The 26,681-nt window shown below is 34.7% G+C and overlaps 1 protein-coding gene across 1 annotated transcript in view; it reads left to right on the top strand.

Moving 5' to 3' along the window:
* Positions 1 to 26,162, top strand: part of CRIM1 (cysteine rich transmembrane BMP regulator 1) — a 143,057-nt gene extending 116,895 nt beyond the window's left edge. Inside the window, exons 8-17 of the mRNA XM_070950339.1 lie at positions 335 to 463; positions 1,838 to 1,994; positions 10,586 to 10,707; positions 11,957 to 12,166; positions 13,694 to 13,909; positions 16,232 to 16,453; positions 19,524 to 19,718; positions 20,583 to 20,705; positions 23,778 to 23,965; positions 24,806 to 26,162. Coding sequence (XP_070806440.1) covers positions 335 to 463; positions 1,838 to 1,994; positions 10,586 to 10,707; positions 11,957 to 12,166; positions 13,694 to 13,909; positions 16,232 to 16,453; positions 19,524 to 19,718; positions 20,583 to 20,705; positions 23,778 to 23,965; positions 24,806 to 24,982 — 1,739 coding nt within the window. The 3' untranslated portion in view covers positions 24,983 to 26,162. The remainder of the gene's footprint in view (positions 1 to 334; positions 464 to 1,837; positions 1,995 to 10,585; positions 10,708 to 11,956; positions 12,167 to 13,693; positions 13,910 to 16,231; positions 16,454 to 19,523; positions 19,719 to 20,582; positions 20,706 to 23,777; positions 23,966 to 24,805) is intronic.
* The last annotated feature ends 519 nt before the right edge of the window (positions 26,163 to 26,681 follow it).

Genomic DNA, 26,681 nt, shown 5'->3' with positions numbered 1-26,681 from the left:
TTGCACTAGTCCAATTTTGACAGGAACTGTCATAAATGGTTAACCCAGCCATCAGGCAAAGAGCTTTAGTTGTAAAACTTGTGTCCCCATTATTAGCAGTGGTTTTAGAGAACTCCTATGATAACTACATTTGAGTTTGAATTATGGTTTCAGGCCTTTAAAGGAATAGTCTATATATCAAAGCCTTATTATTTGTTTGTTTTTTTGCTAGCTTGCTTATATTTCACATTTCTTAACCTCCCTCCCACATTTCCACTAGCGACTTTTAGAATTTAATATGATACACTGTATCAAAGATTTGTAATTTATAACCATATGTTCCCTTTTTCATTAGAGCCAACCTACATCACAATAGGTCCACCTACATGTCCTCCTCTGGTGAACTGTACACTAAAAGAAACAGACTGTATTTATGACTTCAAAGTAGATCAAAATGGTTGTCGCATTTGCCAGTGTAAAACTAGTAAGTACAAATACTATGTTCAGTTATCTTGTTTGAAAAAAATATTCTTAAATTTCATATTGGTGTTTTTCCTCAAAATTCAGTTGGCTCATGCACAATACTGTTTTTAATGGAAATTCCTGCTTTTCATTTTGCGCAATATCAGCATGATAGTGTCTACTATCCAAAACATTTTCTCATCCCTGTTACATAGGCTAATCAAGCTGTTTATAGCATAGATTCTTTTTGTTAAATACCTGAAGAGGTTAAAAATAATTACAGATGATTTGTCGTAGCAGTTTTACATATTGAAACAAAAGCTATAAAACGTATTGGATCATTTGAAGAAAAAAACCAAAAAGCAATACTATCATAATAGCTAACATTGTGGAAGACTTTAACATGTAATTATAGCTGGCACTTTTCAAACCCGAGAGAGCTTTTGAAAGATTGTCACTTTCAGGCCTCAGGCTTGAAGGAATACTGATTACTATTAATGCAATTCTGCTACATTTTACTATCAGTTAGTCCGTTTTGAGTTTGGCAGGGAAGAAAAGGTTCTATACTGCTTATCTAATGCCCCATATATGAGCTTCCAGCTGGTTTCAAAATCCTGTCCTTTGGGCTCTCATCTTCCAGCCCCTTTTTGCCTGTCCTCAATGCAGGCCATTATTCTGGTAATTTAAGGTTATTGTTTATCTTTTTATAATATTGAGGAATATGGCTACTTTGCTCTTTTGTTTTGCATAAACACAAAGTGTGCTGTCGTAGGAACATTTAAACTATAATAAAAACATCATTGCTAATATTATTAACATGTCAGTTTTTTTAAAATAACTTCGCATATAAGGGCTGTAACTTGCAGTTTTCAGCTCCTTAAAGATGAGACACTGAAAACATTTGATTTCTTAGGCAGCACCAGGTAAAGCATAGAGCTATCTTAAAATATTGTAATGGTCAGCTTTCCAATTAGCAAGTTACTTTCCAGTCATAAGTATCAAAATCCTAAGAATTTTCTTTCCTTTTATTGCTTAGCTGCCTTCTGAATGCAAAGAAGAATGATCAAGAAAAAGCACAAGGGCAGGGCAATATAAAAATAAAACCCATTAATGTATTTTATTAGCCTTTATTAGATAACTGCCTTGTCCATAAATTTATTTAAAATTTATGTATAATTTCATGAAAATGTTATGTTGATACTGAATAGTATATTTTATATTATAAGCCACTTTGAGAATATTTAAAATCTGGAATTTAGATAATCAGACAATATAGTAGAAATCATACCATTGTAGGTGACTGGGGAAAGATGAGAATTCTGTATCCATATGCCTTTAATTGTTGAGACAAATAATCATTGTCTCTTTTTACTAAACTTCCTGTGTTCTTTTACAGGGGAGGAACGATGTACCGATCTCATGTCAGATTGTTCCTTGGACTGTGACTTTGGTTTCCAAACTGATGTCCATAACTGTAAGATCTGTCAGTGCCACCCACGGCCTAAGAAATGCAAACCCATAGTATGTGACAAGTACTGTCCCTTTGGATATTTGTACGTATTCTTATTTTAAAAGTATATTTATTACAGTTGTGTATGTCTTTAACATTGTGTAACGCAAAGCCCAGTAACAATTTATATGTTACATGTTGAAGACAGGAAGTATATAAAGACACAAAAAAATATTATTAGGTAAAAATATTTTACCTTTATTAAGGTAAGGCTCAAGGTTGACTCAGCCTTCCATCCTTTCTAAGGTAGGTAAAATGAGGACCCAGTTTGTGGGGGCAATAAGCTGACTTTGTATAAATATACAAAAGTATGAAGGCTATTGCTTAATGCATTGTAAGCCGCCCTGAGTCTCCGGAGAAGGGCGGCATATAAATCAAATTTTTTAAAAAAAGGTAAACCTTAAATAGTTTTGAATGAAGAAGTAGAGTTTCAATGAGAGTTATTTTGCTTCATTTATTTAATAAAGTAGAACAAAATGGAAAAAATGAAACATTAAAAAATAGTCAAAAAAAAAGAAAAGAGGGAATAAGATGCAGTTACAACATAAAATTTATATAGAAGAGCTTATCATGAATATATAGATGTATATACATGAAGTTTTTATAGAACAACTTCAGAGAAAATAACTATAGTTCAATGTAATTATCCATGCATAATCTACATCTATTGGCATCTTGTTCATAAGTTGCAAATAATATCAGTTCTTCCATCCACTATGTAATTTGCTCCATAAATTTGTCCATTGTTGAAGAACTAATATTCAGGCTTTCGAGAAAAGTACAAAAATCAATTTCCATTGCCAGTTGTCAATGCAGTAAGTATGTAGTTCCAGAGAATGCATGCATCAAAAATATTTGTTTCAAATCAAATTCATAAATATAACAATTTCACAGAACATAGCAAATTTAGGATATTGCAACAGCATGTTTACATGAAGTAGCATTATGGTTTCATCCTCAATAATCCAGTAATTTACTTACTCTTCTCTGCATCAAAAATATTTGTTTCAAATCAAATTCATAAATATAACAATTTCACAGAACATAGAAAATTTAGAATATTGCAACAGAATGTTTACATGAAGTAGCATTATGGTTTCATCCTCAATAATCCAGTAATTTATTTACTCTTCTCTGTACAATTGGGATCCAACAATTCCGAACTCTAGTTTTAGTTGTATAAGGAGTAATCTAAGATCCAATGATGTTTTGGTATTAAGGTTAAAACGTTTTCTCATTATTTAAGCAAAATGGAGGTCTCTAGTTCCCTATTTCAGTCAGTCTTTACAGTTTATATATTAAATTGATAATATCATTATAAGGATTGATTGTGGGCTTTTTTGTTTTATACGGTTTAAAGATCACTTCTAATAACATAAGTGTTTTATCAATTTTGTGACCTAGTTTTCTCTACAGCTTCAATTTAGTATGAGGAAAAAATGAACATACCAGAAATAATAACCACAGTTTTTGGATCAATATGATTGCAGCAGGAAATATATAAAAACTATTATATTTGTAATTCCACACAGTTCAGTTAACTAAAGATGTCATATACAAATACTCCAAATGGGCCAAGGAGATTTACATTTATTGTAATTATTGATCTAAAATTGGTGAACGTGGTTTTGAGGACAGGGGGTCCACGTGTCCACATAGCTGTTCCACCAATAGGTATCCTTAGATTAGATGTAATTGCAAATTAGACTCATTTGGAAACTCAAAAGCCCTGGACTGGGGGGCGGGTATTGTTAGCCTCTTTCTCAGCAGCCAGTATTTAAGGCATGCTATGATTCAGAAGGCAGGGGTCAACCATAAATTTTAGTTATGAAGCTTGCTACTGCATGAATTTGTTGAGATCGTTTCTAAAGCCATCCAAATTGACTGCCATTATCACAGCTGCTGGCATAGTTTTTATAGGCTTAACTAAGTCCGAGTGACTCTTCCTGCATATAATTTTAATTGATTAAGCTCCTCTAGTTCTAACTTTACTTTCTCTCCATGTTATCTGTGCCATTCATGATACCTATATTGTGTCTCACCTTTGTCTCCTTAATTCTAAGCTAACCAGCCATAATTACAAAAGGGCTCCATGGTTGTCATTTTTTGTGTCTTTTCATTTTGTAAAATTCCACCCTAAGGTACAGTTGCCAGTACTCTACACAATGTTCCAAATGTGTGGAAGGCTGGGGGGGGGAGGTTATTCCCCCATTGCTGTGGAATTTATAGAAGGCAGGCTGTGTTAACATGTCTCTCTCTTATTAAATTCAGTGCAGCTGATAAATGCAGTAATGCAGTTTTTTCTACTGCAATTGAAGGAGTTTTGTTTTCTGTTTTCTACTCTTGGAAATATGTGAACATTTAAAGTGTTCCAGCAATACATCCACCATACTTTACATGAAACTCTTGATATTAAATATTCTTCTCAAAGAAAATTTCTCTTCTTTTCTTTAGCTAGAATTAACACTTTTTAACAACAGTTCAGAATTGGTTTTTAATTATTAAATCCAGATCATACAGAATGATTTATCTGAAGCAGTTAAATTTAAAAACTTCTTCTTTAACAAAGCATAACTGATATCCTTTTTAGAATAGAATAGAATATTTTATAGACCAAGTATGATTGGACACACAAGGAATTTGTCTCCAGTGCATAAACTCTTAGTGTACATACAAACAACGAGGTAATATAATCAGGTGTTCAGCAGAGTGATGGCACGAGGAAAAAACTGTGTCTAGTTGTTTTGGCCTCCAATGCTCTATAGCTGTTGAACTGTTAAGTTTTTCTTTACTAGGAATATTAATAGTCTAAATAAAGGCTGAAAATCAAAATTTAATCCAGATAAGGTAAGGGGTTATTCTCCAGTAGCATTGCTGACCTAGAAATAAGAATTTAGCTTGTCTTCAGTGTTATAGCGTCAACTATGATCTGACTTTGCTCCTGGATGCTAAGTTGGCCAGGTTTATGTTTGCTCAGCTGTCTAATGCCTCTGTTCTTGGAAACATAAGATCTTGCCATGGTAACATATGCATCAGTTATAATAGGTTTGATTATTTAATTATGTAAGGTTTCCTGTGTAGGGCTGGTTTTGAAGAGTGGCTATACATACAATGTATGCTGAGGCTAGCATATATGATAATCTTATTAAAACATTGATTTCTAGTCTTTTCTTAGGAGGAATTAATTTAAGATTAGGACATTTAAGAACCTTAATTAAGTTCTGTAAGGATTTTTTTTATGTCCCAGTAGCTGAGAACCATGTAGCAGTAGAAGGAAATACGTTTTCTGAAACTAGCAGAAAAATTACATGTATTTTTCTAGTAATATCAGTATCCTTTCTGCTAACTTTCTGCTTCTTTCTAAAGGCCTAAGCTCCACTTCCTATCCCTTGGGGTCCACACAGTCCTATGGGTCTCTTCCCACCCCACCGCATCACATTCACACATTTACCTTTTGAAGAATTTCAAGGCTCAGGAGGTCAAGTTAGGGAAGAAGGATAGGCCACTCCATTGCTGGAACACATGGTACAATTAAGGAGAAGAAATCCTGCTGGTTTGCCTTTCATTCTAGGTAGTTTTAGCTCCCCCGATGTTAGCTATGCTAGCATAAAGCTAACATAGCTAATGCTGGGGGAGCTAAGACCAGCAGGCTTTCTTCTCATTGATAGCACTAGCCTTAGCTGCCCCAGTGTTAGTTGTGCTAGTGCTAGTGAGAAGAAATCCTGCCGGTTTTCCTTTCCACGCTAGACAGACATAGCTTCACCAGTGTTAAGCTGAACTAGCATAAAGCTAAGACTCTGGTGAAGAAAGGAAAACTGACAGGATTTCTTCTCCCCATTTACACCACATGGCCCAATAATGAAGCAGCCTGTCCTCCTTCTCTACCCCAAATTCCTGAGCTCTGGATATCTTTGAAAGGTAAATGAGCAAACAATGACTGGGGTGGGTGGGGAGTGTGTGTGGAATCTGGTCCTGTGGCAAAGCAACCCCAGTTCCTGTGGGGACTTGGTGTGGCAGAATGGGAGGGGAGGAATAGGTAGGGGGGCAAACTGCAGCTTCTTTGCGGTTGGTCGTAAAAATGAATGAGCATAGAAGTGTGCTGCAACAGACATAAGTTTGGGTCTGGGTCATAACTACCTGTTGCAGTCTCTGTCATAATTTCAAATGGTTACTAAGTGACCTGATGTAAGACTAGGACTACCTGTATGGTATTCCATGAATTGCTGATCCAGGGATTGACAGAATATCAGTTTCCTCACTTTCTCCATCCAAATATATGACCTTGATTTTTGATGGTTTAAACTTCCATGCTTAAGTATTTTTCAGAGTAACATGCCAATTTTGTCACTCCCCAATGCCTTAGTAGTTATTAAAATATTCCCCAGTACAACCTGTGTATTCACTGTTGTATTTCTGTTTATTTCATCAGTGAACTATGCCCTTTTTCTAAAAACGCAAAGCACTGAAATCAGTTAAGGACTAAGGTAGACTTCATCTTTTTTGGGAGTTGGTCAGATTTTTTTTCCCCAGAGAAAACATGCTTGGAATTTTAGCAATCACAATGCCTGCCCTCACAAAATGCTTCCTTACTAGTGAGGTTAAGAGAAGAATTGGAGCCTGAAAGTTTCTCTTTCACATATACAGTATACAGGCATGTGAAAGAGATACCTCATATCCAGACCAGTTCTCACTTTTGCTATCCACAGTTCAGGTCTCACTTGTTTGACTTTTCTGAGCTGAGCCTCAGGCTCTTCGTTTACTCCTCCTATTATCACATGTCACCTCCAACCACTTTTTCCTCCAAATCAGACATCCACAACTATGCTACTTTTTATTTGTTCTCACACATTTTAATCCAGTTATTCTTAACAATGGTGCCAAGTTCATTTCTTTGAATTTCTGAGCAGCTATAAATATTTTATCACAGAGGTTGTCTCTCTTTTATTCTATTGCTCCTTTTAGCATGGAACAAGTCAGTCATGAGATTCAGCCCACCAAATCTTTTGTTATATATGCCTTCCTATATTAAGTCTTTAACTTCATCTAGTTTGTTTCCTGTGCTCTGCATATTGCTATGTAAATTTATGAGCCAATGTCCCTCCTCATATTAATAAAACAGATCCCATTCCTCTTTTGATGCTTAAAGTTCTTATCTAAAGATCTTACATCTGAATTTTCTTTTGTCAGGCCCCACAATATTTGCATTTAAAGTTAAATCAAGCTTACCATTTTTCAAATACATTTTTCCAGTCCTTGTGGGATGTGATGTATCTCACAACAGCAATCTCTCCTATAGAAATCATAAGCCACAGTCTCAGAAATCTAGTTTCTCATATTTCATAACCAGTTGTTCTTTTTTATACTTTCCAATGCTCTTTTGTCAATTGAACTCTCAACTATTTGAGCTTTTTGGCCTAATATTTCTAAAGCTGAGCAATACAGTTATAGTTGGTCTTAGCAAAATTGTTGGTCCTATGGAGATAAGGAAGAAGGGTTAATTGCCGGAGGGACCTGATGGGTCTTGGCAATAGTTCTGCCCTATTTATTTATCCAAATTTAGGCAAGTTAAAGAATAAAAGAGATGACAATGATTCCTCCAGAAATGGAAAATATAAGCAATGTTAAGGATGATATCAGACTTGTAAACTAGTAGTTCCACATAAAAGTAAAGGCTCATTCTTTACCCTGTTCCATTAATTATAGGGGCTAACTACTTATTACTCTTAAGAAAATGTTGTTAAGACAACCAAGGCAAGATTGAACATGGCCATATTTTTTCTTAAGAGTTAGATTCTATACTGGTACCCCATCTAGTGGATAAAGCAACAGTTGCAGCTGAAAGTTTAAATAAAAGCTGAAGGAAATTACTAACGAGGGAAAATAAAATATAGAGAACTGTAGCCTGACCAAGATTGTAGGAGTCTAAACATAAATCACCTTCTTTCTGTATAGTGCCTGAGATCAGTTATTAGTATACTAGTATTAGTAATAACAGTAATGGCTGCTATTGCATGTAGGATGGATATTACTTAAATTGCTTATAGTTTGTATTTGTTGCCATGTTTACCAAACTTTTGAGTTCTGGAAATCCAGATAAGGAATTTATTTATTCACAAAGGCTTATAAGCTTTCCAAACAACAGACTCCAAACAATAGACTGAGCAGCCTATAGCTCCCCTAAATAGTCAGTTAAAACAAATATAGCAATTAAACCATGCATTGCAATGCAGATAAAAACCAGAGGGTTTCTTTCACTTACACTTGGTTCTCAGCTCACAGCGACAATGTAAGCTATGGTCATTGGATCACAATTTCCAACATTCCCTAACAACTTCTCACAAGCATAGTCAATGGGGAAGTCTTCAATAGGCAGTCAGAAGTCATGGTCACACAAGGTCCTCACTTAACAACATACAATTATCACTTAACCATGGTAACTGTGGTACCTTAACAATGGTAAAATGATGTTGCTAAGCAACATGGTCACATGATGTGCTTTATGACCTCATTGCTTAGCAATTGCAGTTCCTGTCCCAATTACCATTACAAGCCAAAGACTATCAATACAATAAAACCAATTCCTTATTGAAGAGATTTGTACTTGAATCTGACCCAGGTTCAAAGGACAAATATATAAATCACATCTGAAATATTAATTAGTGATTATTTAGCAGTAGTGATTTTTTTTTCCACATCTAGTTTAAAGTAGTAGTGGTGTTAGCGAAAATTATGCAGAAATTTACAGCACAGCCCTTTCAGTCAGATGTTTGCTTGTAAGCATATTTAGGAACATACAAGTAGGTAAAACAAGAAATACATGATCGCATTTTCTTTTGACTTAAATTTCAGAAATAAAATATCTGATGTGGAGAGGCAACATTGGACTTTTTATCCCTTTTTAAATTACTGTTTCTCAGTAAAAAACTATAGAAAGCTAACCCCTTACAAACAAATAGTTCAAATGATTTGAAGAACGAGACCACTTTGCATTGTGATTATTGCCTAGCACTGAAGAGGAGAAATTGTAGCTGTTTCAGTGTAAAAACTGAATATGCAATAGCAACAATTGCTATCTATTGGCAAGTAAAACAAGAAAAGTTACCACTTATTGTGGAAAATCACTTATCTGACTTAATCTATAATTTATGGAGATTGTATTTATTGTTTAAAAATATTAACTTTCCATTCAAACTATTAAACATTAATAATTCATTAACCATGGTGTTTTTAATATAAAAATGCCGCCTAGGGTTAGGAGAGCATTCAAGGATCCTTCAGATTGCTCTTTTCATTTTATAAAGTTGGTTTGAAACGTGACTCTTACTTTGAGATAGAGCTCCCCCTTTCCCTGAAGACACTGGTAAGGATAGGAGATTTCTCCCCAAAATAATACAATGTAAACACCAATAGAGCTAAACCATCAGTCAGACAACAAATATATATGTGTGAATGGGATATCCTAGGAATGTCTAAATCTTTCTCATTTGAGGTCCCTTCTAAATCAGTTAGTCTATTATTTACTCAGAAGGATAGGCAAATTACTAGAGAATAAAAGGAGTCCAGATTCTTCTGTAATAAATACAGGTAGTCCTTCAGTTACTACTGTAATTAACCCTACAATTTTGATTGTAAGTGATCACAGTTGTAAAGCAGGTCATCATATGTCCAGAACCAGTTTTATGACCTTTTTCTAACAGTTGTTAAGAAGCCACAATTGTTAAAAGTGAGGTGCTGGAGTTGAATCTAGAACTTCTTGTTTCTCATTTGCTGCCACCTTTAATATATAATGAGAACTCTCCAGTGTGATTCTACCTGAAGTCTAACAATTAGTTTCTTCATTGTTGTTTAGCCTAGTAAAAACGCTAATATGTATAGGTTGGCAGTTTAGGTTGGCAGTTGAGCTCAGAAATATTCAAAGTATCACCTGACCTAGGAGAGAAGAAACCTGGAGGGAGAGAGTTTTATTTTGTTTGAACCTCTAATAGTCTATAATTATAGGCTTTTTTTTTTTTTAGTCTGAGCCTCTTAATTTAAAGTCTGCATTTTAATTGGGATGTTGTGTTATATTGCATTTTAATGTTATAGTTGGTTAATAAGTAGCTGTAATTCATATTGGAAGGGCAGTATAAAGATATATGGTAATTTGAACATAAAGAATAGGTATAGGGAATCTGCAGGCTTTTTTTAAAAAAAAGCATCTCATTATACTTTAATTTGAAAACGGGAATATTCATTACTTGTAGTGAAGAGCTACATATCAAGCTTTCTGCAATAAATGCTTTCCTTCTGTTCATCACTTGCTCACCACTGCATTAATTCATTATAATTAAAATTAAGTATTCAAACATATTAGGGTTGCTTCTGATTAAATTGAATAAGTTCTTATAATAGAGCAATTGTACATTCCTTCTTCTTTTAGATTTCTATGTGTTTCAGCATTCTGTCCAAAGAACTATTATTTAATTTGATTATAAATATACATTAGATAGATATTGGCCTCCAGACGTATGAACTGAAAATAAGGTCTCAGTTTTTGTTTTAATCAGGTTATTCAACTTTCATTTATTTTCAAATAATTCCAGAATAAAATACAATTATTTATGAAAACTAATATAAATAATCTTCATTATCTAGCAAGAACAAACACGGATGTGAAATCTGTCGTTGTAAGAAATGCCCAGAGCTTTCATGTGGGAAGATCTGTCCAATGGGCTTCCAGAAAAATAACCAAGGATGTAATATCTGCAAATGTGCTGGTATGTGCAACTATTTCAGATGTATTTTTTACATTCTTTGACATCAAACACAATTAAAATAATGTTATTTGTAACCAATCCCAATCTTATGTTCAACAATCCATTCATTTAATTGGAATATTAGTGAAAATCTTGGAAGTTTTGAATATTGGAGACTGGTGGATACATTTGGAATATTTAATACCTCATAGGCATTCTCCCAATGGCTTACATGGAGGAATGTGGCCAGTCACAAAGCAATTTATTAAAAAAAACCTTTGCTCTATGGCTTCAACTTTCTTTGACAGGACAACTGGCATACTTTCAAACAAGCACTAAACTAAAACTACGAAGTATTGTTAGTTTTTTAATAATGCTTATAATCCCATTGGGTCTAAGGGAATTCTTGTAAATAAAGGTTAGCACTTTGTTTTACAGTGCATTTTCCTTATTTAGTTATATGTTGTGAATTAAATAATTAAAAAATAAACAAAAATTATTTTACTACAATAGAATACACTTCCTTATAACAGGGTTTATAAAATTGTAGAATGTGATTCATATATTCATATAATTATGAATTCTACAATGTAATCAGTCCTCAAAGGTAAAATGTATGTTACTGCTGTCTATTTCCATGTAGGTTTGTATAAGTCTACATTCTCAAAAGTATAAATGCCTTAGTTTTCTGCATGAAAGATTACAAGTCTTCCCCATAATAAGAGAAGGAAACAATTGCACACTCTGCTACTTAAAGCTTTGATATTTGAGAAGTAGATATTAAGTTAGAAGTATAGTTAGAAGGTGGCACTTTCTCTCTAGAAATTCATGACTATTTTAATATATCTGTAATATGCAAGTTAATAATTCCTCAGTGCTATAGACAGTCTTTTACAAAAGAATTCACATTATATATTTTGAGCTTATTTTCAAAACTTATTTTCAAGTGTTTCATCATTGGAAACATTATTTCATTGTTATTGTTGTTATTTTGCTTCCCAAATTTTTCAGTTTTTCTTCCTATGAATTGTGAAGAGAAGCACTGTCTGCCTTCTGTCTCAGGTGTTTTGTTAACTTTTTCATGGTTTCATGTCTGCCTAGGTGTTATTTAATTTGATTTTAGACATTTGTATGCTGTCCTCACTAAAAATCTGTGCTCTCATTGATAGTGTTCAAAGTTTGTCTATAGTGTTAATATAAAGAATAAATATAAAAAATTGTCATTGTTAAAAATAATTATTTTAAAACATTGTATTTTTATCATGTACAGAGATACCAGCTTCCATAATACCACCTGCTAAGGTAGGGACTTGCTTGTCAGTAGATGGGCACCGTCATGAGAATGAAGAAAGTTGGCATGATGGCTGCCGTGATTGTTATTGTCATAATGGACGGGAGATGTGTGCTTTGATTACTTGTTCTGTACCCAACTGTGGCAATCCAACAATACACCCAGGACAATGTTGTCCGTCATGCCCAGGTACCATTTATTTTTTTATTTTATTTTTTTTAAAAAAAAAAACCTGCTTCTTAACTGTATTGCTCTTTTTTGTCTTTCCAGGAAAGATCTTATAAGTAAAAAAAGACTTGAGATACTTGCTAGATAAACCAGTTGAAACCTGCATTGCTTCCACATAATTGCATAAACTTTATAAATTAACACTTGGCACTAATCTTATGCATCCTAAACATAATAATTTTCACTTTCAAAGGCAGAAATATTTTAGTTTTCATACACATCGTTAGTAATTTAATTGAATGAAGAGAATGCAGTCTTGGAAGTCCAAAGAAAGGCTAAATACTCTTAAATATTTAGGCTGTTTTGATTGCCAAAAAACAGAGAGAAAAGTAAAGTACAGTTAGTCCTGTAGCCATTCCATCTAGTTATGCAAACTGGAAGAAAAGGGCAAAGATCAGATTTTTAAAATCAGATTTGAATTGCAGGTCAGAATCAGTTTGAAATCAATGAATCAGGGATAAAACTGAACCTTGTGGATAATCCATATCTTTGTATAATATATATAGATACTTATCACTGTGTAACTTCTGTTACCTTCCTATAGCCACATATCAAACCAGGGGTCCCCAGCAGTGGTGGGATTCGAAAACTTTTACTATCGGTTCTGTGGGGGTGGCTTGGTAGGCGTGGCTTGGTGGGCATGGCAGGGGAAGGATACTGTAAAATCTCCATTCCTTCCCCACTCCAGGGAAGGTTACTGCAAAATCCCCATTTCCTCCCGATCAACTGGGACTCGGGAGGCAGAGAATAGATAGGGGTAGGGCCAGTCAGAGGTGGTATTTATCGGTTCTCTGAACTACTCAAAATTCCCACTACCAGTTCTCCAGAACTGGTCAGAACCTGCTGAATACCACCTCTGGTCCCCAGTCACCGGGCCATGGCCTACTAATACTTGCATGGAACCATCCCCTCTTCCCCTCACCACTGGATTGCCAAGCTGGCAAGATTGGGGATCACTGCATTAGACAAATGAGAAAGATTCCACAAAGTATGTGGAAATTGTATGATAGGTCTAGTTTTAATTGCCCTCTTTGGACTTATAAGCAGGCAAGAATCCAGTTTTGGTTTGCTAGGTGTTTTTTTGTTTGTTGGATTTATATCTCAAATACATGAACAGAAGTACCATACCTTCTATGGGTCACAGATAGATCACAATATACTTTCAAGTAATCAGTTTATGAAATTATATCTATTTGAAATTTCTGAACTGGTCTTTATTCCATCTCCAAATACCTTGCTGTCACTTACAGTGTCCAGTGGGCAATCCTGAAAATAAAGTCTGCCTTTATTTTCATAGCACTGTATTATTATTATTATGTATTATTACTGGTTTATTATAGTGGTACAAACCAAGATGTTTTAAAATGTGTTCATTTTTAAATATAGTAATTTACAATAGATATAGAAAACATTACTATGATTTGAATCTATATTTTAATGGAAAGTCAATTAATTTTCTATTTCTTTGGGGGATTCTATTTTTCACAGATGAATCCATTGCACAGAAGCCAGAAATCAGTGGTCCAACCATTTGTTATGTCCCAGGAGGAGAGTATTTTATGGAAGGAGACACATGGAACATTGATTCTTGTACCCAGTGTACATGTCATAATGCAAGAGTCTTATGTGAAACCGAAGTTTGCCCCCCTCTACTTTGTCGAAATCCTACACGTACTCAGGATTCATGTTGTCCCCAATGTCCAGGTTAGCTTCATGTAATATATTTTAGCATATTTAATTTGCCCTATATCATTGCATCTCAAAAATAAGTATAATCAATAGTATTTGAAAAAAGTCTTTGAAAGCATCCACAGTCCAGCAATGACATAATGAAATCCTTCATTAATCCTGTGTAAATTCTTGGGCATTAATGTATCTAACATGTAGACAGAATTGAGCCTCCAAATATAAGCCTGCTCTTTTGAACTTAGACATGTCTGTTATATAAGATCATCCACTCAAACTTTCTAGCTCTTATCCTGTGTTTCATTATGCAAGTTCTATTAATCCTAATTATGTATTTTTCACTTTTGGGATTAATACACAAACATATTCTATCTGCCTCTTTCATACACATCCCACAGACAGACTCTACCATCCCCCTTTTTCTTTTCTCTCAGATCAGTTTTCAGTTAAGAGGCAATTTAATGTGGTTAAGGTGCTGGCCTAGAACTAGGAAGCTGTGAGTTTTAGTCCTCCTTTAAGCCTAAGAGCCAGCTGGGTGATCTGGGGCCAGTCACTCTCTCTCAGCCTAACCCACCTCACAGGGTTGTTGTGAGGAATATAAGAGACAGAGCATCAAATACATTCATTGTCTTGAGTTGGCCAAAGCATATAAAAGTCAGGATAAAAATCTAAGACTAGTAATAAATTGTGCGTTTCCAGCAGTTCTTAAGAGCATTAGCTGCCTTTTCTTACATATACATGGCTATGAAGAATTAGTTTTTAAAAAAGTAGTTTCATTGAAGTTAATAAAATATTTCATGTATCAAACACGGACCAGAAGACTGAATGTTCTTCCTTGAGCATTTAAACAAGGTACATAAAATATACATTTCTAATATGTTACGTCTAATATATACAACTTCTTTACTCCCCTTTGCTTAATGAGATATTTATAAGTGACAGATGACAGTACTTACCAAGCTGGTAAGTTTCCCTTTCTACCTTGTGTTCACAATTTTTCCTTGTCATAAATACAGTAGTAACACAGTTCTTAGTTTATACCAACCTTCTACTTCAGTAGGTTCTCCTGTAAACTGAAATACCGTTTCCTTTCTTTTCTACCAATACCACCACCCACACCTGTAGCAGCAGTTCTCTTTTATCTTGGTACAGGTGTGGTCCTTTACTCTTAAAGTCTTAGGGAACGCAAAACTATTAGGAAGGAAAACTCCCATCAATAGCCTTGAGACTTGCCTTCTACACACAGACTTTAAACAAATACAAAAGCAGCTCATCAGCCTTTGTGCCATGACAATGGTTTGTTGTTAAATTCACCAGTCAATCTTCAGCAATTCTAGTTAAAAGAAGCTGTCATTATTCAGTGTTACAGGCTGTTATTTCCTCTTTAGTAATACATAGAGGTCTGCCCACCATATTTTTAAAACAGTGTTATTACAAAGTAGGGGTGTGTATATGTTCATAAAAGTGAACTGGGAGTTGTTTAAGCAGATGTGGCTGCTTGTTATCTCCTGCCCAGGGGTATATGAACCTACAGGAAGGTAAGACAAAAATTGTAGGGAGGGCCAAAATCATAGAGGCTACAATTGCTTTTTTCCTCTCTTTCCTTAGGAACAATTGCTTAACGCATTGTAAGCCGCCCTGAGTCTCCGGAGAAGGGCGGCATATAAATCAAATTAAATTAAATTAAATTAAATTAAAATAAAATAAAATAAAATAATAAAAAAAAAGTAAACAGTGAGATGAAACTCACAGCTATTGATAAATCAAACCAAAAGTATAGTTGGGTCCTTTCCTGCTCCTTTTGCATTCAAGGAAAAATTTCTGAAGCATCATTTTCTGACAGCCAGGCATAAATAAATAGAAATATTTAGAATATTTCTAAATAAAGAGAATATTTTTCCTTCATATATAAATTCTCTTGGTCCTGGATTGCCTTTTCCAAATATGATGTGTCAACATCCAGGAATCACTTGATCTCCACTTGTTCTGGAGGAAGGACCATTCAGCAGTAGCCTTTAATGAAAAATTATATTCTGAAGGATGTTGCTAGCTGCCAAGTTACATTGCTCAAAGTGCTTCTCTGCTTTCATGAAGAATAGGCCAATTCAGGAATTACAGAATCATAAGCACAGCAGGGAATTGAAAATAGAGCTCCACTTCTTAACAGCATTCCATGTATTCAAATACCTTACACAACCAAGCATTCCAATACTATAGTGGGAAGTATTTCCAATTCCTCTTCAGAACATCTACATATGTATTTAAATATGTATATGTAAAATAAAAAGTATATCTCTGCCAGTTCCTATCACTCCTATGCTCTTTGTGTATTTTTTTTAGATGAACCTGTTCAGCCTTCCTTGTCAACCAATAAAAGCATGCCCAGTTACTGCAAAAATGATGACGGTGATATCTTCTTAACCGCTGAGTCATGGAAACCAAATGTTTGTACCAGTTGTATTTGCCTGGATGGTGGAATCAGCTGTTACTCTGAATCTTGCCCACCAGTATCCTGTGAAAAACCTGTTTTGAGGAAAGGGCAATGTTGTCCTTACTGTATAGGTAAGCCCTGAAAAGGAGAGAGAAGGATATTATTGTGACCTAGGCTTACTGAGCCATTACAAGACACAATTAGTCCCAAACAAACGTATTTTATTGTAACAGCTGAGAATTACGTTCATTCCCAACTGAGTCCCAATTAGTTGCAAAACAAGTATTTTGGAAGAAGTCCTTTGGGATAATCACCAATCTTTATCTTCTTTGATACCCTGCCAAAGGCCTTACTTGGCAAAGCCCCATTAAGTTCAGAAACAAACAAGAGATGCCGATTGGAAACAGAGTTAGCAACAGAGTTAGCAACGTTGCTTTCCTGCAAAAAAGGCCCAAGTGCCTTTGTTTCTCTTTTAAGCCTTATGGGAGGAGCCAATCATCTCCTGGCCTTACTCCTGAGTCATCCCTTTTGCTTTAGCTGCACTTGCCTTCTGGCAGCTCTGCACATGCGTGCATTAGGAACAGGCTCCTCCTGTTCTTCTGCCTCTCTGCTGTCCAACTCTGGGGTTCCAGAGTCCGCGCATCACTCCCAGATGGTCTTGGCCCCATCTCTGCTTCCAACACAAAGCCCTTGTCCGGGCCTTCCCCAGACTCCAGGACTGGCCCATGTTCCTCCCCATCCTCCTCACTGCCCAACTCCGCTGCCAGTTCCATAGGCTGCTGGCGGACCACAACAGATATGATCAGAGTGCTTTTTTCCCAATCTTATTTATAATGTTAAGATGCTGTGTCAATTTAGGCCTTAACTGTATTTTTTTAAAATCTGTGATACATTTAATGCATATATTGAGAACTATAGTATAATTATTACTGTAATTATACCATAGTGCTATTCTTTGTGATGAGGTATTACCATAAGCAAACATCATAGGTAATGTTGCATAATATTATGGTATTGTTAGAATTAAGTAATGAATAAATCTTACCAAAAATAGATTTATCATACATTTGGGCTTGATCTATCCATAAAGGAAGGAAGAAATCTTACCTATCTGTGTCATATAATACCTTGACCACAAAATCATTATCTTATATTGTATTTTCCTTGTTTTTTAATTATGCCTTTCAAGTTTTTTGGAAGCAGAGTGATTGTATGTTTTGTTTCACTAGATAATGTTAACAAAAAGGAGAGGACAGATTAATACTGCTGTTTTATTTATTATTTATTTATTTATTTTATTTATTTATTTTTATATGCCGCCCTTCTCCGGAGACTCAGGGCGGCTTACAATGCATTAAGCAATAGCCTTCATACTTTTTGTATATTTTATACAAAGTCAGCTTATTGCCCCCACAAACTAGGTCCTCATTTTACCCACCTTAGAAAGGATGGAAGGCTGAGTCGACCTTGAGCCTGGTGAGAATTGAACTCGCAGTAATTGCAGGCAGCTGGATGTTAAATGCTGCCTTAGTAGGAGGCATTAGCCTCCTACGCCACTCAGGCTCCTATAGTTTTCTATAGTTTACAGCTAAAATCATGGTTAATTTCAGTTAGAGTCATATTGGTTCAGGCCATATCCAGTGTTTTGCATTTATTGCATTATATGTGAAATCATTCCTTCAATATCCTTATTTCTGCTTTCTGCAAAGATTGTATACATAAGAACTATGAATATCTGGGAAAGCAAGTGATAAGATGTGTGCTTTGATGACATGATACAAATATTGTTACTTACACACATTTACATGTAAATTTAATGAAGAAGGAAATAAATATGTCAGGATAAAAATATAAGATCACAGCAGTTAGATGAGTTAGATTAGCATACTGTGTTGCAGGTGGTACTGGGACTTCTTTAATTTTTTATTTTAATTATTAGCTAACACATAAATTCTTCAGTGGTTGCATATTTTTCCATACTTAAGTGGGTTTTCCTCTGACTATATGTTGTGTATGTGAACTGTGTGTATTTGCATATGTATATATATAAACATATTCAGATATACATATACATACAGAGACATACTTAACTGGGTTCATCCTTTCTAACTTTCTGCCTAAAGCTTTTTGGCTTTCTCCTAGCAAAACTGAAATCACAAAAAGTGTTTAGAGTTTAGGCAATTGAAAATGAAAAACAGCTTATATTTCCCTCAGTTGTTATGAAATAGAGAATTTTGTTCCCATTTATTGTGACAGAATACAAAGTTCACATCTTGCATCTTCTTGTCAGTTCAAGCATGATCTAGGTGTCCCAAATGACTTCTTAAAGTAGAAAACTAATGATAAGATTTAAATTCCAAACAAGTTTGCTTATAATATAGTTAACATTCTAATTTTATATGATTAATTTTAATTGAAAGAGTCCTTTCCAAGCCATCCCAGCCCCCACCTCTATTGCAATACCTCCATATTGCCACTGTGTTTTCCTTATTAATGTATTCATGTGAATTCCCAAGGGAATCAATCCTGAATTTTATTTCCAAAGCAATTCTCAAAGCCCTTCAGCTAGGAATTCATTTTATCAAGAGTTGCAAAGAGTCTGCTTAGATATAAACCCAAAATGTATGAACTATAATATAATAATCGGTAGAGATATTCGATTAATGGAAGAATAACAATTAAATATAAAGTTTCAGAAATTCTAAAAATTGAGCGTAATAGAAGATTATTCTTCTATTCTTGAGTCATGGTAGCACAGTGATTAGAATGCAGTATTGCAGACTAATTCTGCAGACTGCCAGCAGTTCGATTCTCACCAGCTCAAGGTTGACTCAGCCTTCCATCCTTCCGAGGTTAGCAAATGAGGAGCCAGATTTTTGGGGGCAATATGCTGACTCTAAAAACAGTTTAGAGAGGACTGTAAGGCACTGTATAAATCTATAATATATAAATCTATAATAGTTTTATATATATAAATCACATATATAAATCTAATTGCTATTGCTATTCTTAATGCTTGATCCTTTTTTTTCTTTTGCAAATATACTACTATTGCCTATTTCATTCTGATTAAGCAGATATTTGCAGGAAAGAACTGGGCAAGTTAAAAACAAATGAACATGAAAAGTTTAAGACCTGATACACAATCCCAAACTTTCCCTCTTCCAGTTATTGCATTTTTGTGGCATGTTCTTTCAACAGAAGACACAGCAGCAAAGAAGGCAGTATGTCATTTTAATGGAAAAACATACGCAGATGAAGAACGTTGGGACATTGATAGCTGCACTCATTGCTACTGCTTGCAGGGTCAGACACTTTGTTCCACAGTTAGTTGCCCCTCTCTTCCTTGCGTGGAACCAATTAATGTGGAGGGAAGTTGCTGTCCCATGTGCCCAGGTAAGTTAGATTCTGGCAGTTTATTCAGCCAGAATCGTTGTATTTTTTTTTAACATAGAGACATTAAATAATCATTTGTCCAAGATAAGAGGAAAGTTTGGAAAGATAAAAGAATATATTTCCATTAAATGAAGAATTAAATAAAAGGCTCTGGCTTGATTTTTGGGTATCCAGTATTGAAGTCAAGACTTGGATTCTGTCTTTTTTTTTCTATCTCGAAAAAACATGTCTACAGATAGTTCTGCGCTTACAACTGGCTACTTAATAATTGCTCAAAGTTACGATGGACTCAAAAAAAGCTACTTACGACCCCTCCTCAAAGTTACAGCTGCCATACCATCTCCTCAGTCATGTAATCACATTTTCGGCTCTTGGCAACCAGCTTGTATTTACGACCAGTTGCAGCATCCTATGGTCACATGATCACAAGTTGCAACCTTTTTGCCTGTTTATGTATTTTGGCAGTTATATGGGAAACAGTCAAAGAACATCTTTATAAACAGTATTCCAAGACTTTATAGTTTTCAAATATTTTTGTTCTGTTTATAGATTCAGGAAAAGAATGGTTTTTTTTAACACGGTAATTCAAAAACCATCTCTTAATTATCAGTGATAAGAACTGGATGTTCATAATGCTATTATCAGACATATTTTCTGCCTCTTTTACTTCATAATTTTATGCAGCCTATTTACACCTAGACCTCCGGAGAACTTTAAAAAAATACTTCATTAATGTATTGCAAGTTTTTAATACATTAAATGTACAGTCCATTTTAAATAGCTTTTTATTTATTCACAAACTTTGTTAGCAGTGTTGGTATCTAGGTTAGCTAGCTTTCCTATAAGTTCCTTATTGTTTTGTAGAAATGTATGTACCCGAACCTACCAACATTCCAATTGAGAAGACAAATCATAGAGGTGATAAAGAACTAGAAGCACCAGTCTGGCCTACATTCAGTGAAAATGATGTTGTTCATATCCATAAAGGTAAACACCATTTAAATCAATTATCTCTGCATAAAGCAAAGACAACTTAGGTAAGCTTCAAGCTGTCGTTTTCTTAAAACCATTTTGGCGATTTTAGTATTTTGAAAGGAACACCAAATTTCACTATAGAAACTTGGTTTTGTCTAAATGAGTTGAGCTATAGTTGTCTGCTGGCTGGAGATGAGAGGATATAACACATTCTCAGCATTAGGCTAAGGAAGGCTCCCATGGTCAGAACTTATCCAATAGAATGGCTTGTTTGAAGCAGAAGAATAGGATACCTGTTCACAACAATTGTTTATATTTCAATCTAATATAGGACAGACAATCATTTCTGTAGCCAGGAACTGTCTTTTTGCAGCCTCCAGGAACGATAGAGACATGAACTTGATGCGGTAATTTCAGAGGGAGGGGGAAATAGAGGCAGGAATGCTTCATTAAATGTTGATGGGCTGTTTTGGTTTGGTTTTCCAGACACCCAAACCTCTCTTTAATAGATTTGTAATAAGAATTTTTTTTCTTATTTTTTAAAAGTGAAGAATTACATTGGCCTAAGTCAACATTTTGACACTAGGTTTTAGCAATGCAATTTGAGGGGCTCCAGAGCTTGCAAAAATTGCCCAAAGAACTACATTTGGACAAAATGAGTTGGCTACATTTTTGCTGAATACATTTGTGTAGAGCAGAAATTTATTTATTGTACAAGTCAATTAATCATGGTTATTGTAGAAACTGTTAAAAGACACGAGAGTCCAATATGTAGATAGCAAAAAAGAGGAGGGAAAAAAGTTTTCTCTGATTATGTAATTTTTTTCAGGAAAAAATGTTTATTAGAAGCTAGATTCAAAAATGCCCACAAGTAAGCAGAACATAAATAATGGCAACTCCTCTGTTACTTTCTTAGAATTTCCTGAGCTGGAGCCAAATTTAGCAATAGTTGCTTAATGCAGTTAATTTGTCCCAGTGGTTTTGGTAGGTCTCTCCTAAGAAAAATTAAATCTGTATGATTAAGCCCAGCAAGTATTACATTAACTCTTTTTTAATGAACCCGTTCTTTCATTACCACCTATTGATATCTTCAAATAGGCAACTTTCTGGACAGTGTACAAGAGAAAGCAAAAATTAATAAAATAAAAGATCAACAAGGGCAAAAACATACATTCAAAACAGTACATTGTCTACAACAAATCTACAGAACAATATATATATATATCAGAAACAAACAGCGCAAATAATAATTAATGGTAGTTTAACAGATACTTTTAACATAGAAAAAGGAACAAAACAAGGATGTCCTTTGTCTCCATTATTGTTTATCTTGACCTTGGAATTTCTGTTAAGTAAGATATGTGGGTCGGATAAAATAAATGGAATTAAAATTAGGCAGTATGACTACAGATTACAAGCATTCGCAGACGACTTGGTTGTTACTTTAACCCAACCATTACAGTCGGTTGTAGGTTTAATGGACATAATTAATCAATATGGACAAGTATCTGGATTTAAAATAAATGCAGGGAAAACGAAGATAATAACTAAAAATATGACTATAAATCAAAAAGATGAATTAGAAAGACTAACAGGATTTGAAATTGTTAAAAAAGTTAAATATTTAGGGGTCTATATTATGACATCAAATGTGAAATTATTTAAGCATAATTATGATCCGTTGTGGTAAAAAATACAGAGAGAGATGGATAACTGGAAAAAATTACAATTATCCTTGTTAGGAAGAATAGCAGCAGTGAAAATGAATGTTTTGCCTAAGTTTTTGTTTCTTTTTCAAATGATACCAATACTTAAAAAAGATGAGAATTTGAAGATATGGCAGAAGGGTATTAATAATTTTGTCTGGGCAAGGAAGAGACCGAGAATAAAACAAAAAATAATGCAGGATATACGGAGGGAAGGAGGGTGAGGGATGAGAAAAATTGTTGTAATACTTGTTAAAACTTTTTAATTAAAAAAAAACCAAATCTACAGAACAACATCTTCATGCAATTTATATAAATCTTACATCCACAACTGATAAACTTTCTCCAAAGCACAATTCAGTGCCCTTCCCTCTTTAGTTATGCATGGCAGATATAATGGAATCTCCATAGCTTTAGGCAACGTCCTTGTGCCTCTGGGAAATCTGAAACCCTAGATCATGTCTTTCTAAGGTGTAAATTCTACACGGAGCTATATTTTCAATTAAGTTTCCCTCCAATTGAATGACTGCTTGGTTACTTAAACACCGATGTCCTGAATCACGACTTTATTGGTAAATTTTGAGACTTGGGCCATGTCATTTCCAGATCCACTAACAGAAGCACACCATGTACTAAACTGTTATAATACTATTATATTTTTGTTTATTGGATTGTTTTAACCTATTTTTGTACTGGACTTCAACCATAATAAAGTTAATGCATATAAAACAATATCAATATTAAATAACAAGCCAACAGCACAATAGTAATGTATGAACCCTAATATAATTTTCCAGTGGATTGGCTGAAAAATCTGGAACAGGCAGGATATTCAAAAATAAATTAGCATCAGTTTCCAACTCCTATTTGTTTAACCAAAACAATAATAAAATCACTATAACAGAGAGGTGGGCAGTATATAAATTTTATTCAAAAATAAATTAGCATCAGTTTCCAACTCCTATTTGTTTAACCAAAACAATAATAAAATCACTGTAACAGAGAGGTGGGCAGTATATAAATTTTATAAATTAAATAAAATTACATTTTCCGCTTACATTATGCTGCAAAAATGAAGACGTCCATGTGATAAAAACTGAATTAATGTCAGTTCTAATACTGAAAACAAATTCAGTAGCACAACAAATGTGATTTGTTAAATGCTTGTGTGAACGCAATAGATTTGACAAACCTGAAGTTGTACTTGACCTAAGTAAAACTAACTTGAATCTAAATATTTCTTATAATATTACTTTTAGTTATGAACACATCATTTGGAAAATTTTGTTTCTCACGTTATTATGTATGATATCTCACCATGAGGTACTCTGTTATTTTATTTTTTAATTGGTAATGTGCTTATTTTTACATTTTACAGATATGGGTCACCTTCAGGGTGAATATAGAGAAACTAGAGGATCACAGCCAACTGCAGAAGCATCTCTTGATTCTCTTGCCTGGGTAACCGTACCCCTCTTAACAGCTCTAGTTCTTATAATTGCACTTTTGTTTATCAATCAGAAAAAGCAATGGATACCAGTATCCTGCTACAGAACTCCAGCAAAGGTAATGGACTAAATAGCATTCATACTGTATAAATAAGTAACTGTCTATCTTGAATCAGTTGAGCAGTTACACGTACAAGTAAATAAGAGCAAACAGTTGTGGAAATGGAGATCTGCAAGTGTCTTCCCTATGCGTTCCCTAAGGATACATTATCTGGAAGCATTGTTTCTTTGGAAGTTTAATTGCTTTCAGAGATCATGGCTTTTGGAGATTCGGGATTGATTAAAGGAAGATGTTTTCTTTTTCACCTAGCATATAGTTAAACTGTAGAATATACTGCCAACAGTTGGAATTACTGGGTGGTTTTAAAGGAGACAGAAAGATTCCTAGAGGATAGTTGTTTATTACCCCTCCCCCCAAAAACAGAGAGAAGAAGTGTTCAATACTGCAGTGTTGGAAGAGACTGTCATTCCAATCTGGGCTTGTAAAATGTATCATGTTGGCCACTGTGACCAAACACACAGTAGTAGGTGGCTTGTGATTCTATCTGAAAGAACTCTTCTTATGTTCTTACCACTTGCCAATGCCCAGAAGGATACAGTAACCATTTGCACAAGAATGTTCTTTATGCTAGGAATCATTCTAATAACTGAAGGTTAATTATAATGATTATAACTATCAGTTATTTTATTTGCATACTTTTATCACAAATGGAGCCCTGAACAGTGCAAAGCCGTAGTATATATTTGTGCTCCTGGCTTTTGAGTCTAAATGATATTGTAGGACTGAGTAGCTGAACTTTCTCTTGCCTTTGCAATTAAGAAGACACTGTTTAGTAGGGAATAAAAACATACTGTACCCAAAATGTTCATTTTATGTATTGTGTTTCTATCCAAACAGCCTTCCTGCTTAAATAATCAATTAGTGTATGTGGACTGCAAGAAAGGCACCATGGTTCAGGTGGACAGTTCTCAGAGAATGCTTAGAATTGCTGATCCAGATTCAAGATACAGTGGATTCTACAGCATGCAAAAACAGAGTAACTTACAAGCAGATAATTTCTATCAGACAGTGTGAGAAACTGCATCTCTTACCAAGAAGTTAAGAAGAAACAAAGGCTGAGTCTGCTATTCAAATAAAACTAGAATCATGCACTTGCTTAGTGGATTGTATTGGATTTGTGACTTCATGTACAGCTCTAAGACCTTGTTGGGATTGACTCTGATTCCTGCAGTGTGCCAGAACAAGCATTCCCACTTCTGACCAAGTGTTTTCCTGGAACCAAAGTTTTAAAATTTGTTGATGTTTTGCTTGTAACTTAGTAATCATGATTGTTTGGGAAGAGAAAACTGGGGTGAGCTTGCGTGGTTAGAACAAGAAGCTTCAAAGAATAGCTGGTCAGTTTAGCTTGGAGTCAAAAGAATATCGCTTTTTACTGACACTTCAAATTGCATTTATTGCAATGAAGTATAAGCAGAACCCTAACACAATTCAAATCAGAACATTTGGGGTGCTTATGCTACAAAAGTAAATCCGTAGGATAATCTATTGCATGACAGGTGCAGGATAGCTGCAGCTGTATTTTTCTATCTGGTCAGAAGCTGCAATAGTGAATGAATGATACAGTAAGGAAAACATTAAAACAAAAAGGGCAAATTTATGGAAGATAAGTACAATCATACATTGTGCTGCTTTTTGTTTTTCATTTTGATGCTAATTGACCAGACTGGCAGTTAGCAAATGTATAATTCCTGAGAAGAGCACTGGATCTTTTGGCAACAGTATTGAAGGGGGAAGAGGAAAAGTTAAACACCGTTTGATTCCAGAACTCTGTTTGGGTGTGTGCGCGCGCATGTATGTGTTTCTTTTACTGTCTATCAGTTTCAGGTGGTTCACACACCAAATTATCTTTGAAGAAAATGATCTTGTTGGATGAAGATCTAGCTCAGATTCATTTTTGTACCATGTTAAAGGGGGGGGAGGGGTTCTGTTACTGATTATGCAGACTAGAAGCAACTTTCATGCTAGGAAGCTGCTTAATTTTAATGTATATTACTCAAGCACCTTTTTGGAAGCTCAGAAAGAAAGATCATGCTTCTTTAAAACTTTAGCTTTATAGAAATATCCATGTAAATATCGTTATGCTTAAAAAAAGCATTTATGTGTCTCTGCGTGTTTAAGTGTTTATGTGTATAGTATTTTATATATACATACACATATGTATATGTGTATGGATATATACATATAAAATACACATATACTCCTCCTATATATGTATATATGTATATATACAGTATATATATGCTATTTATATATACAGTATATATCAGTATAATTTTGTATTTTCCCTGTTGAATGTATTTTTAACTGAGATTTTACCCAGAACAGAAACACAGGCATTCCATATTATTACTTAACCTTGCGTGTGTAGAAAGACAAGATGAGGTTATCTCATTTTATCTAGTTTTATTTGATTTGGAAGTGTTAGGATGCAAATGAGCGTGTGTGTGTGTGTGCGTGCGTGCGTGCCCTTGTGTTTGCATACATATCCAGTGTGTGCACAATTTTAGCAGTAAGCATTAGTATCGCTACTTGCTACATTTCAGGGTGTGTGTGTGCGTTTGTTTTTTTATCCTGCATGGCCTTAAAAAGGCTTAAAATCCAATGCATTGGCTAGAGACACTGATAATGTATAGGCAGCACTCCTCAATTCCACAGAATAGCAGTATCTGCATTTGGACTTATTTCATAATAGTTGTTTGAAGCAGCTATTAAA

The sequence above is a fragment of the Pituophis catenifer genome, unplaced genomic scaffold (genome assembly GCF_029215685.1).
Source record: "Pituophis catenifer annectens isolate HBS135680 unplaced genomic scaffold, rPitCat1.0.hap2 SCAF_1, whole genome shotgun sequence".
NCBI classification, from domain to species: domain Eukaryota; kingdom Metazoa; phylum Chordata; class Lepidosauria; order Squamata; family Colubridae; genus Pituophis; species Pituophis catenifer.
The sequence above is the reverse complement of the archived record's forward strand: the minus strand, read 5'-3'. Positions and strand labels throughout refer to the sequence as shown.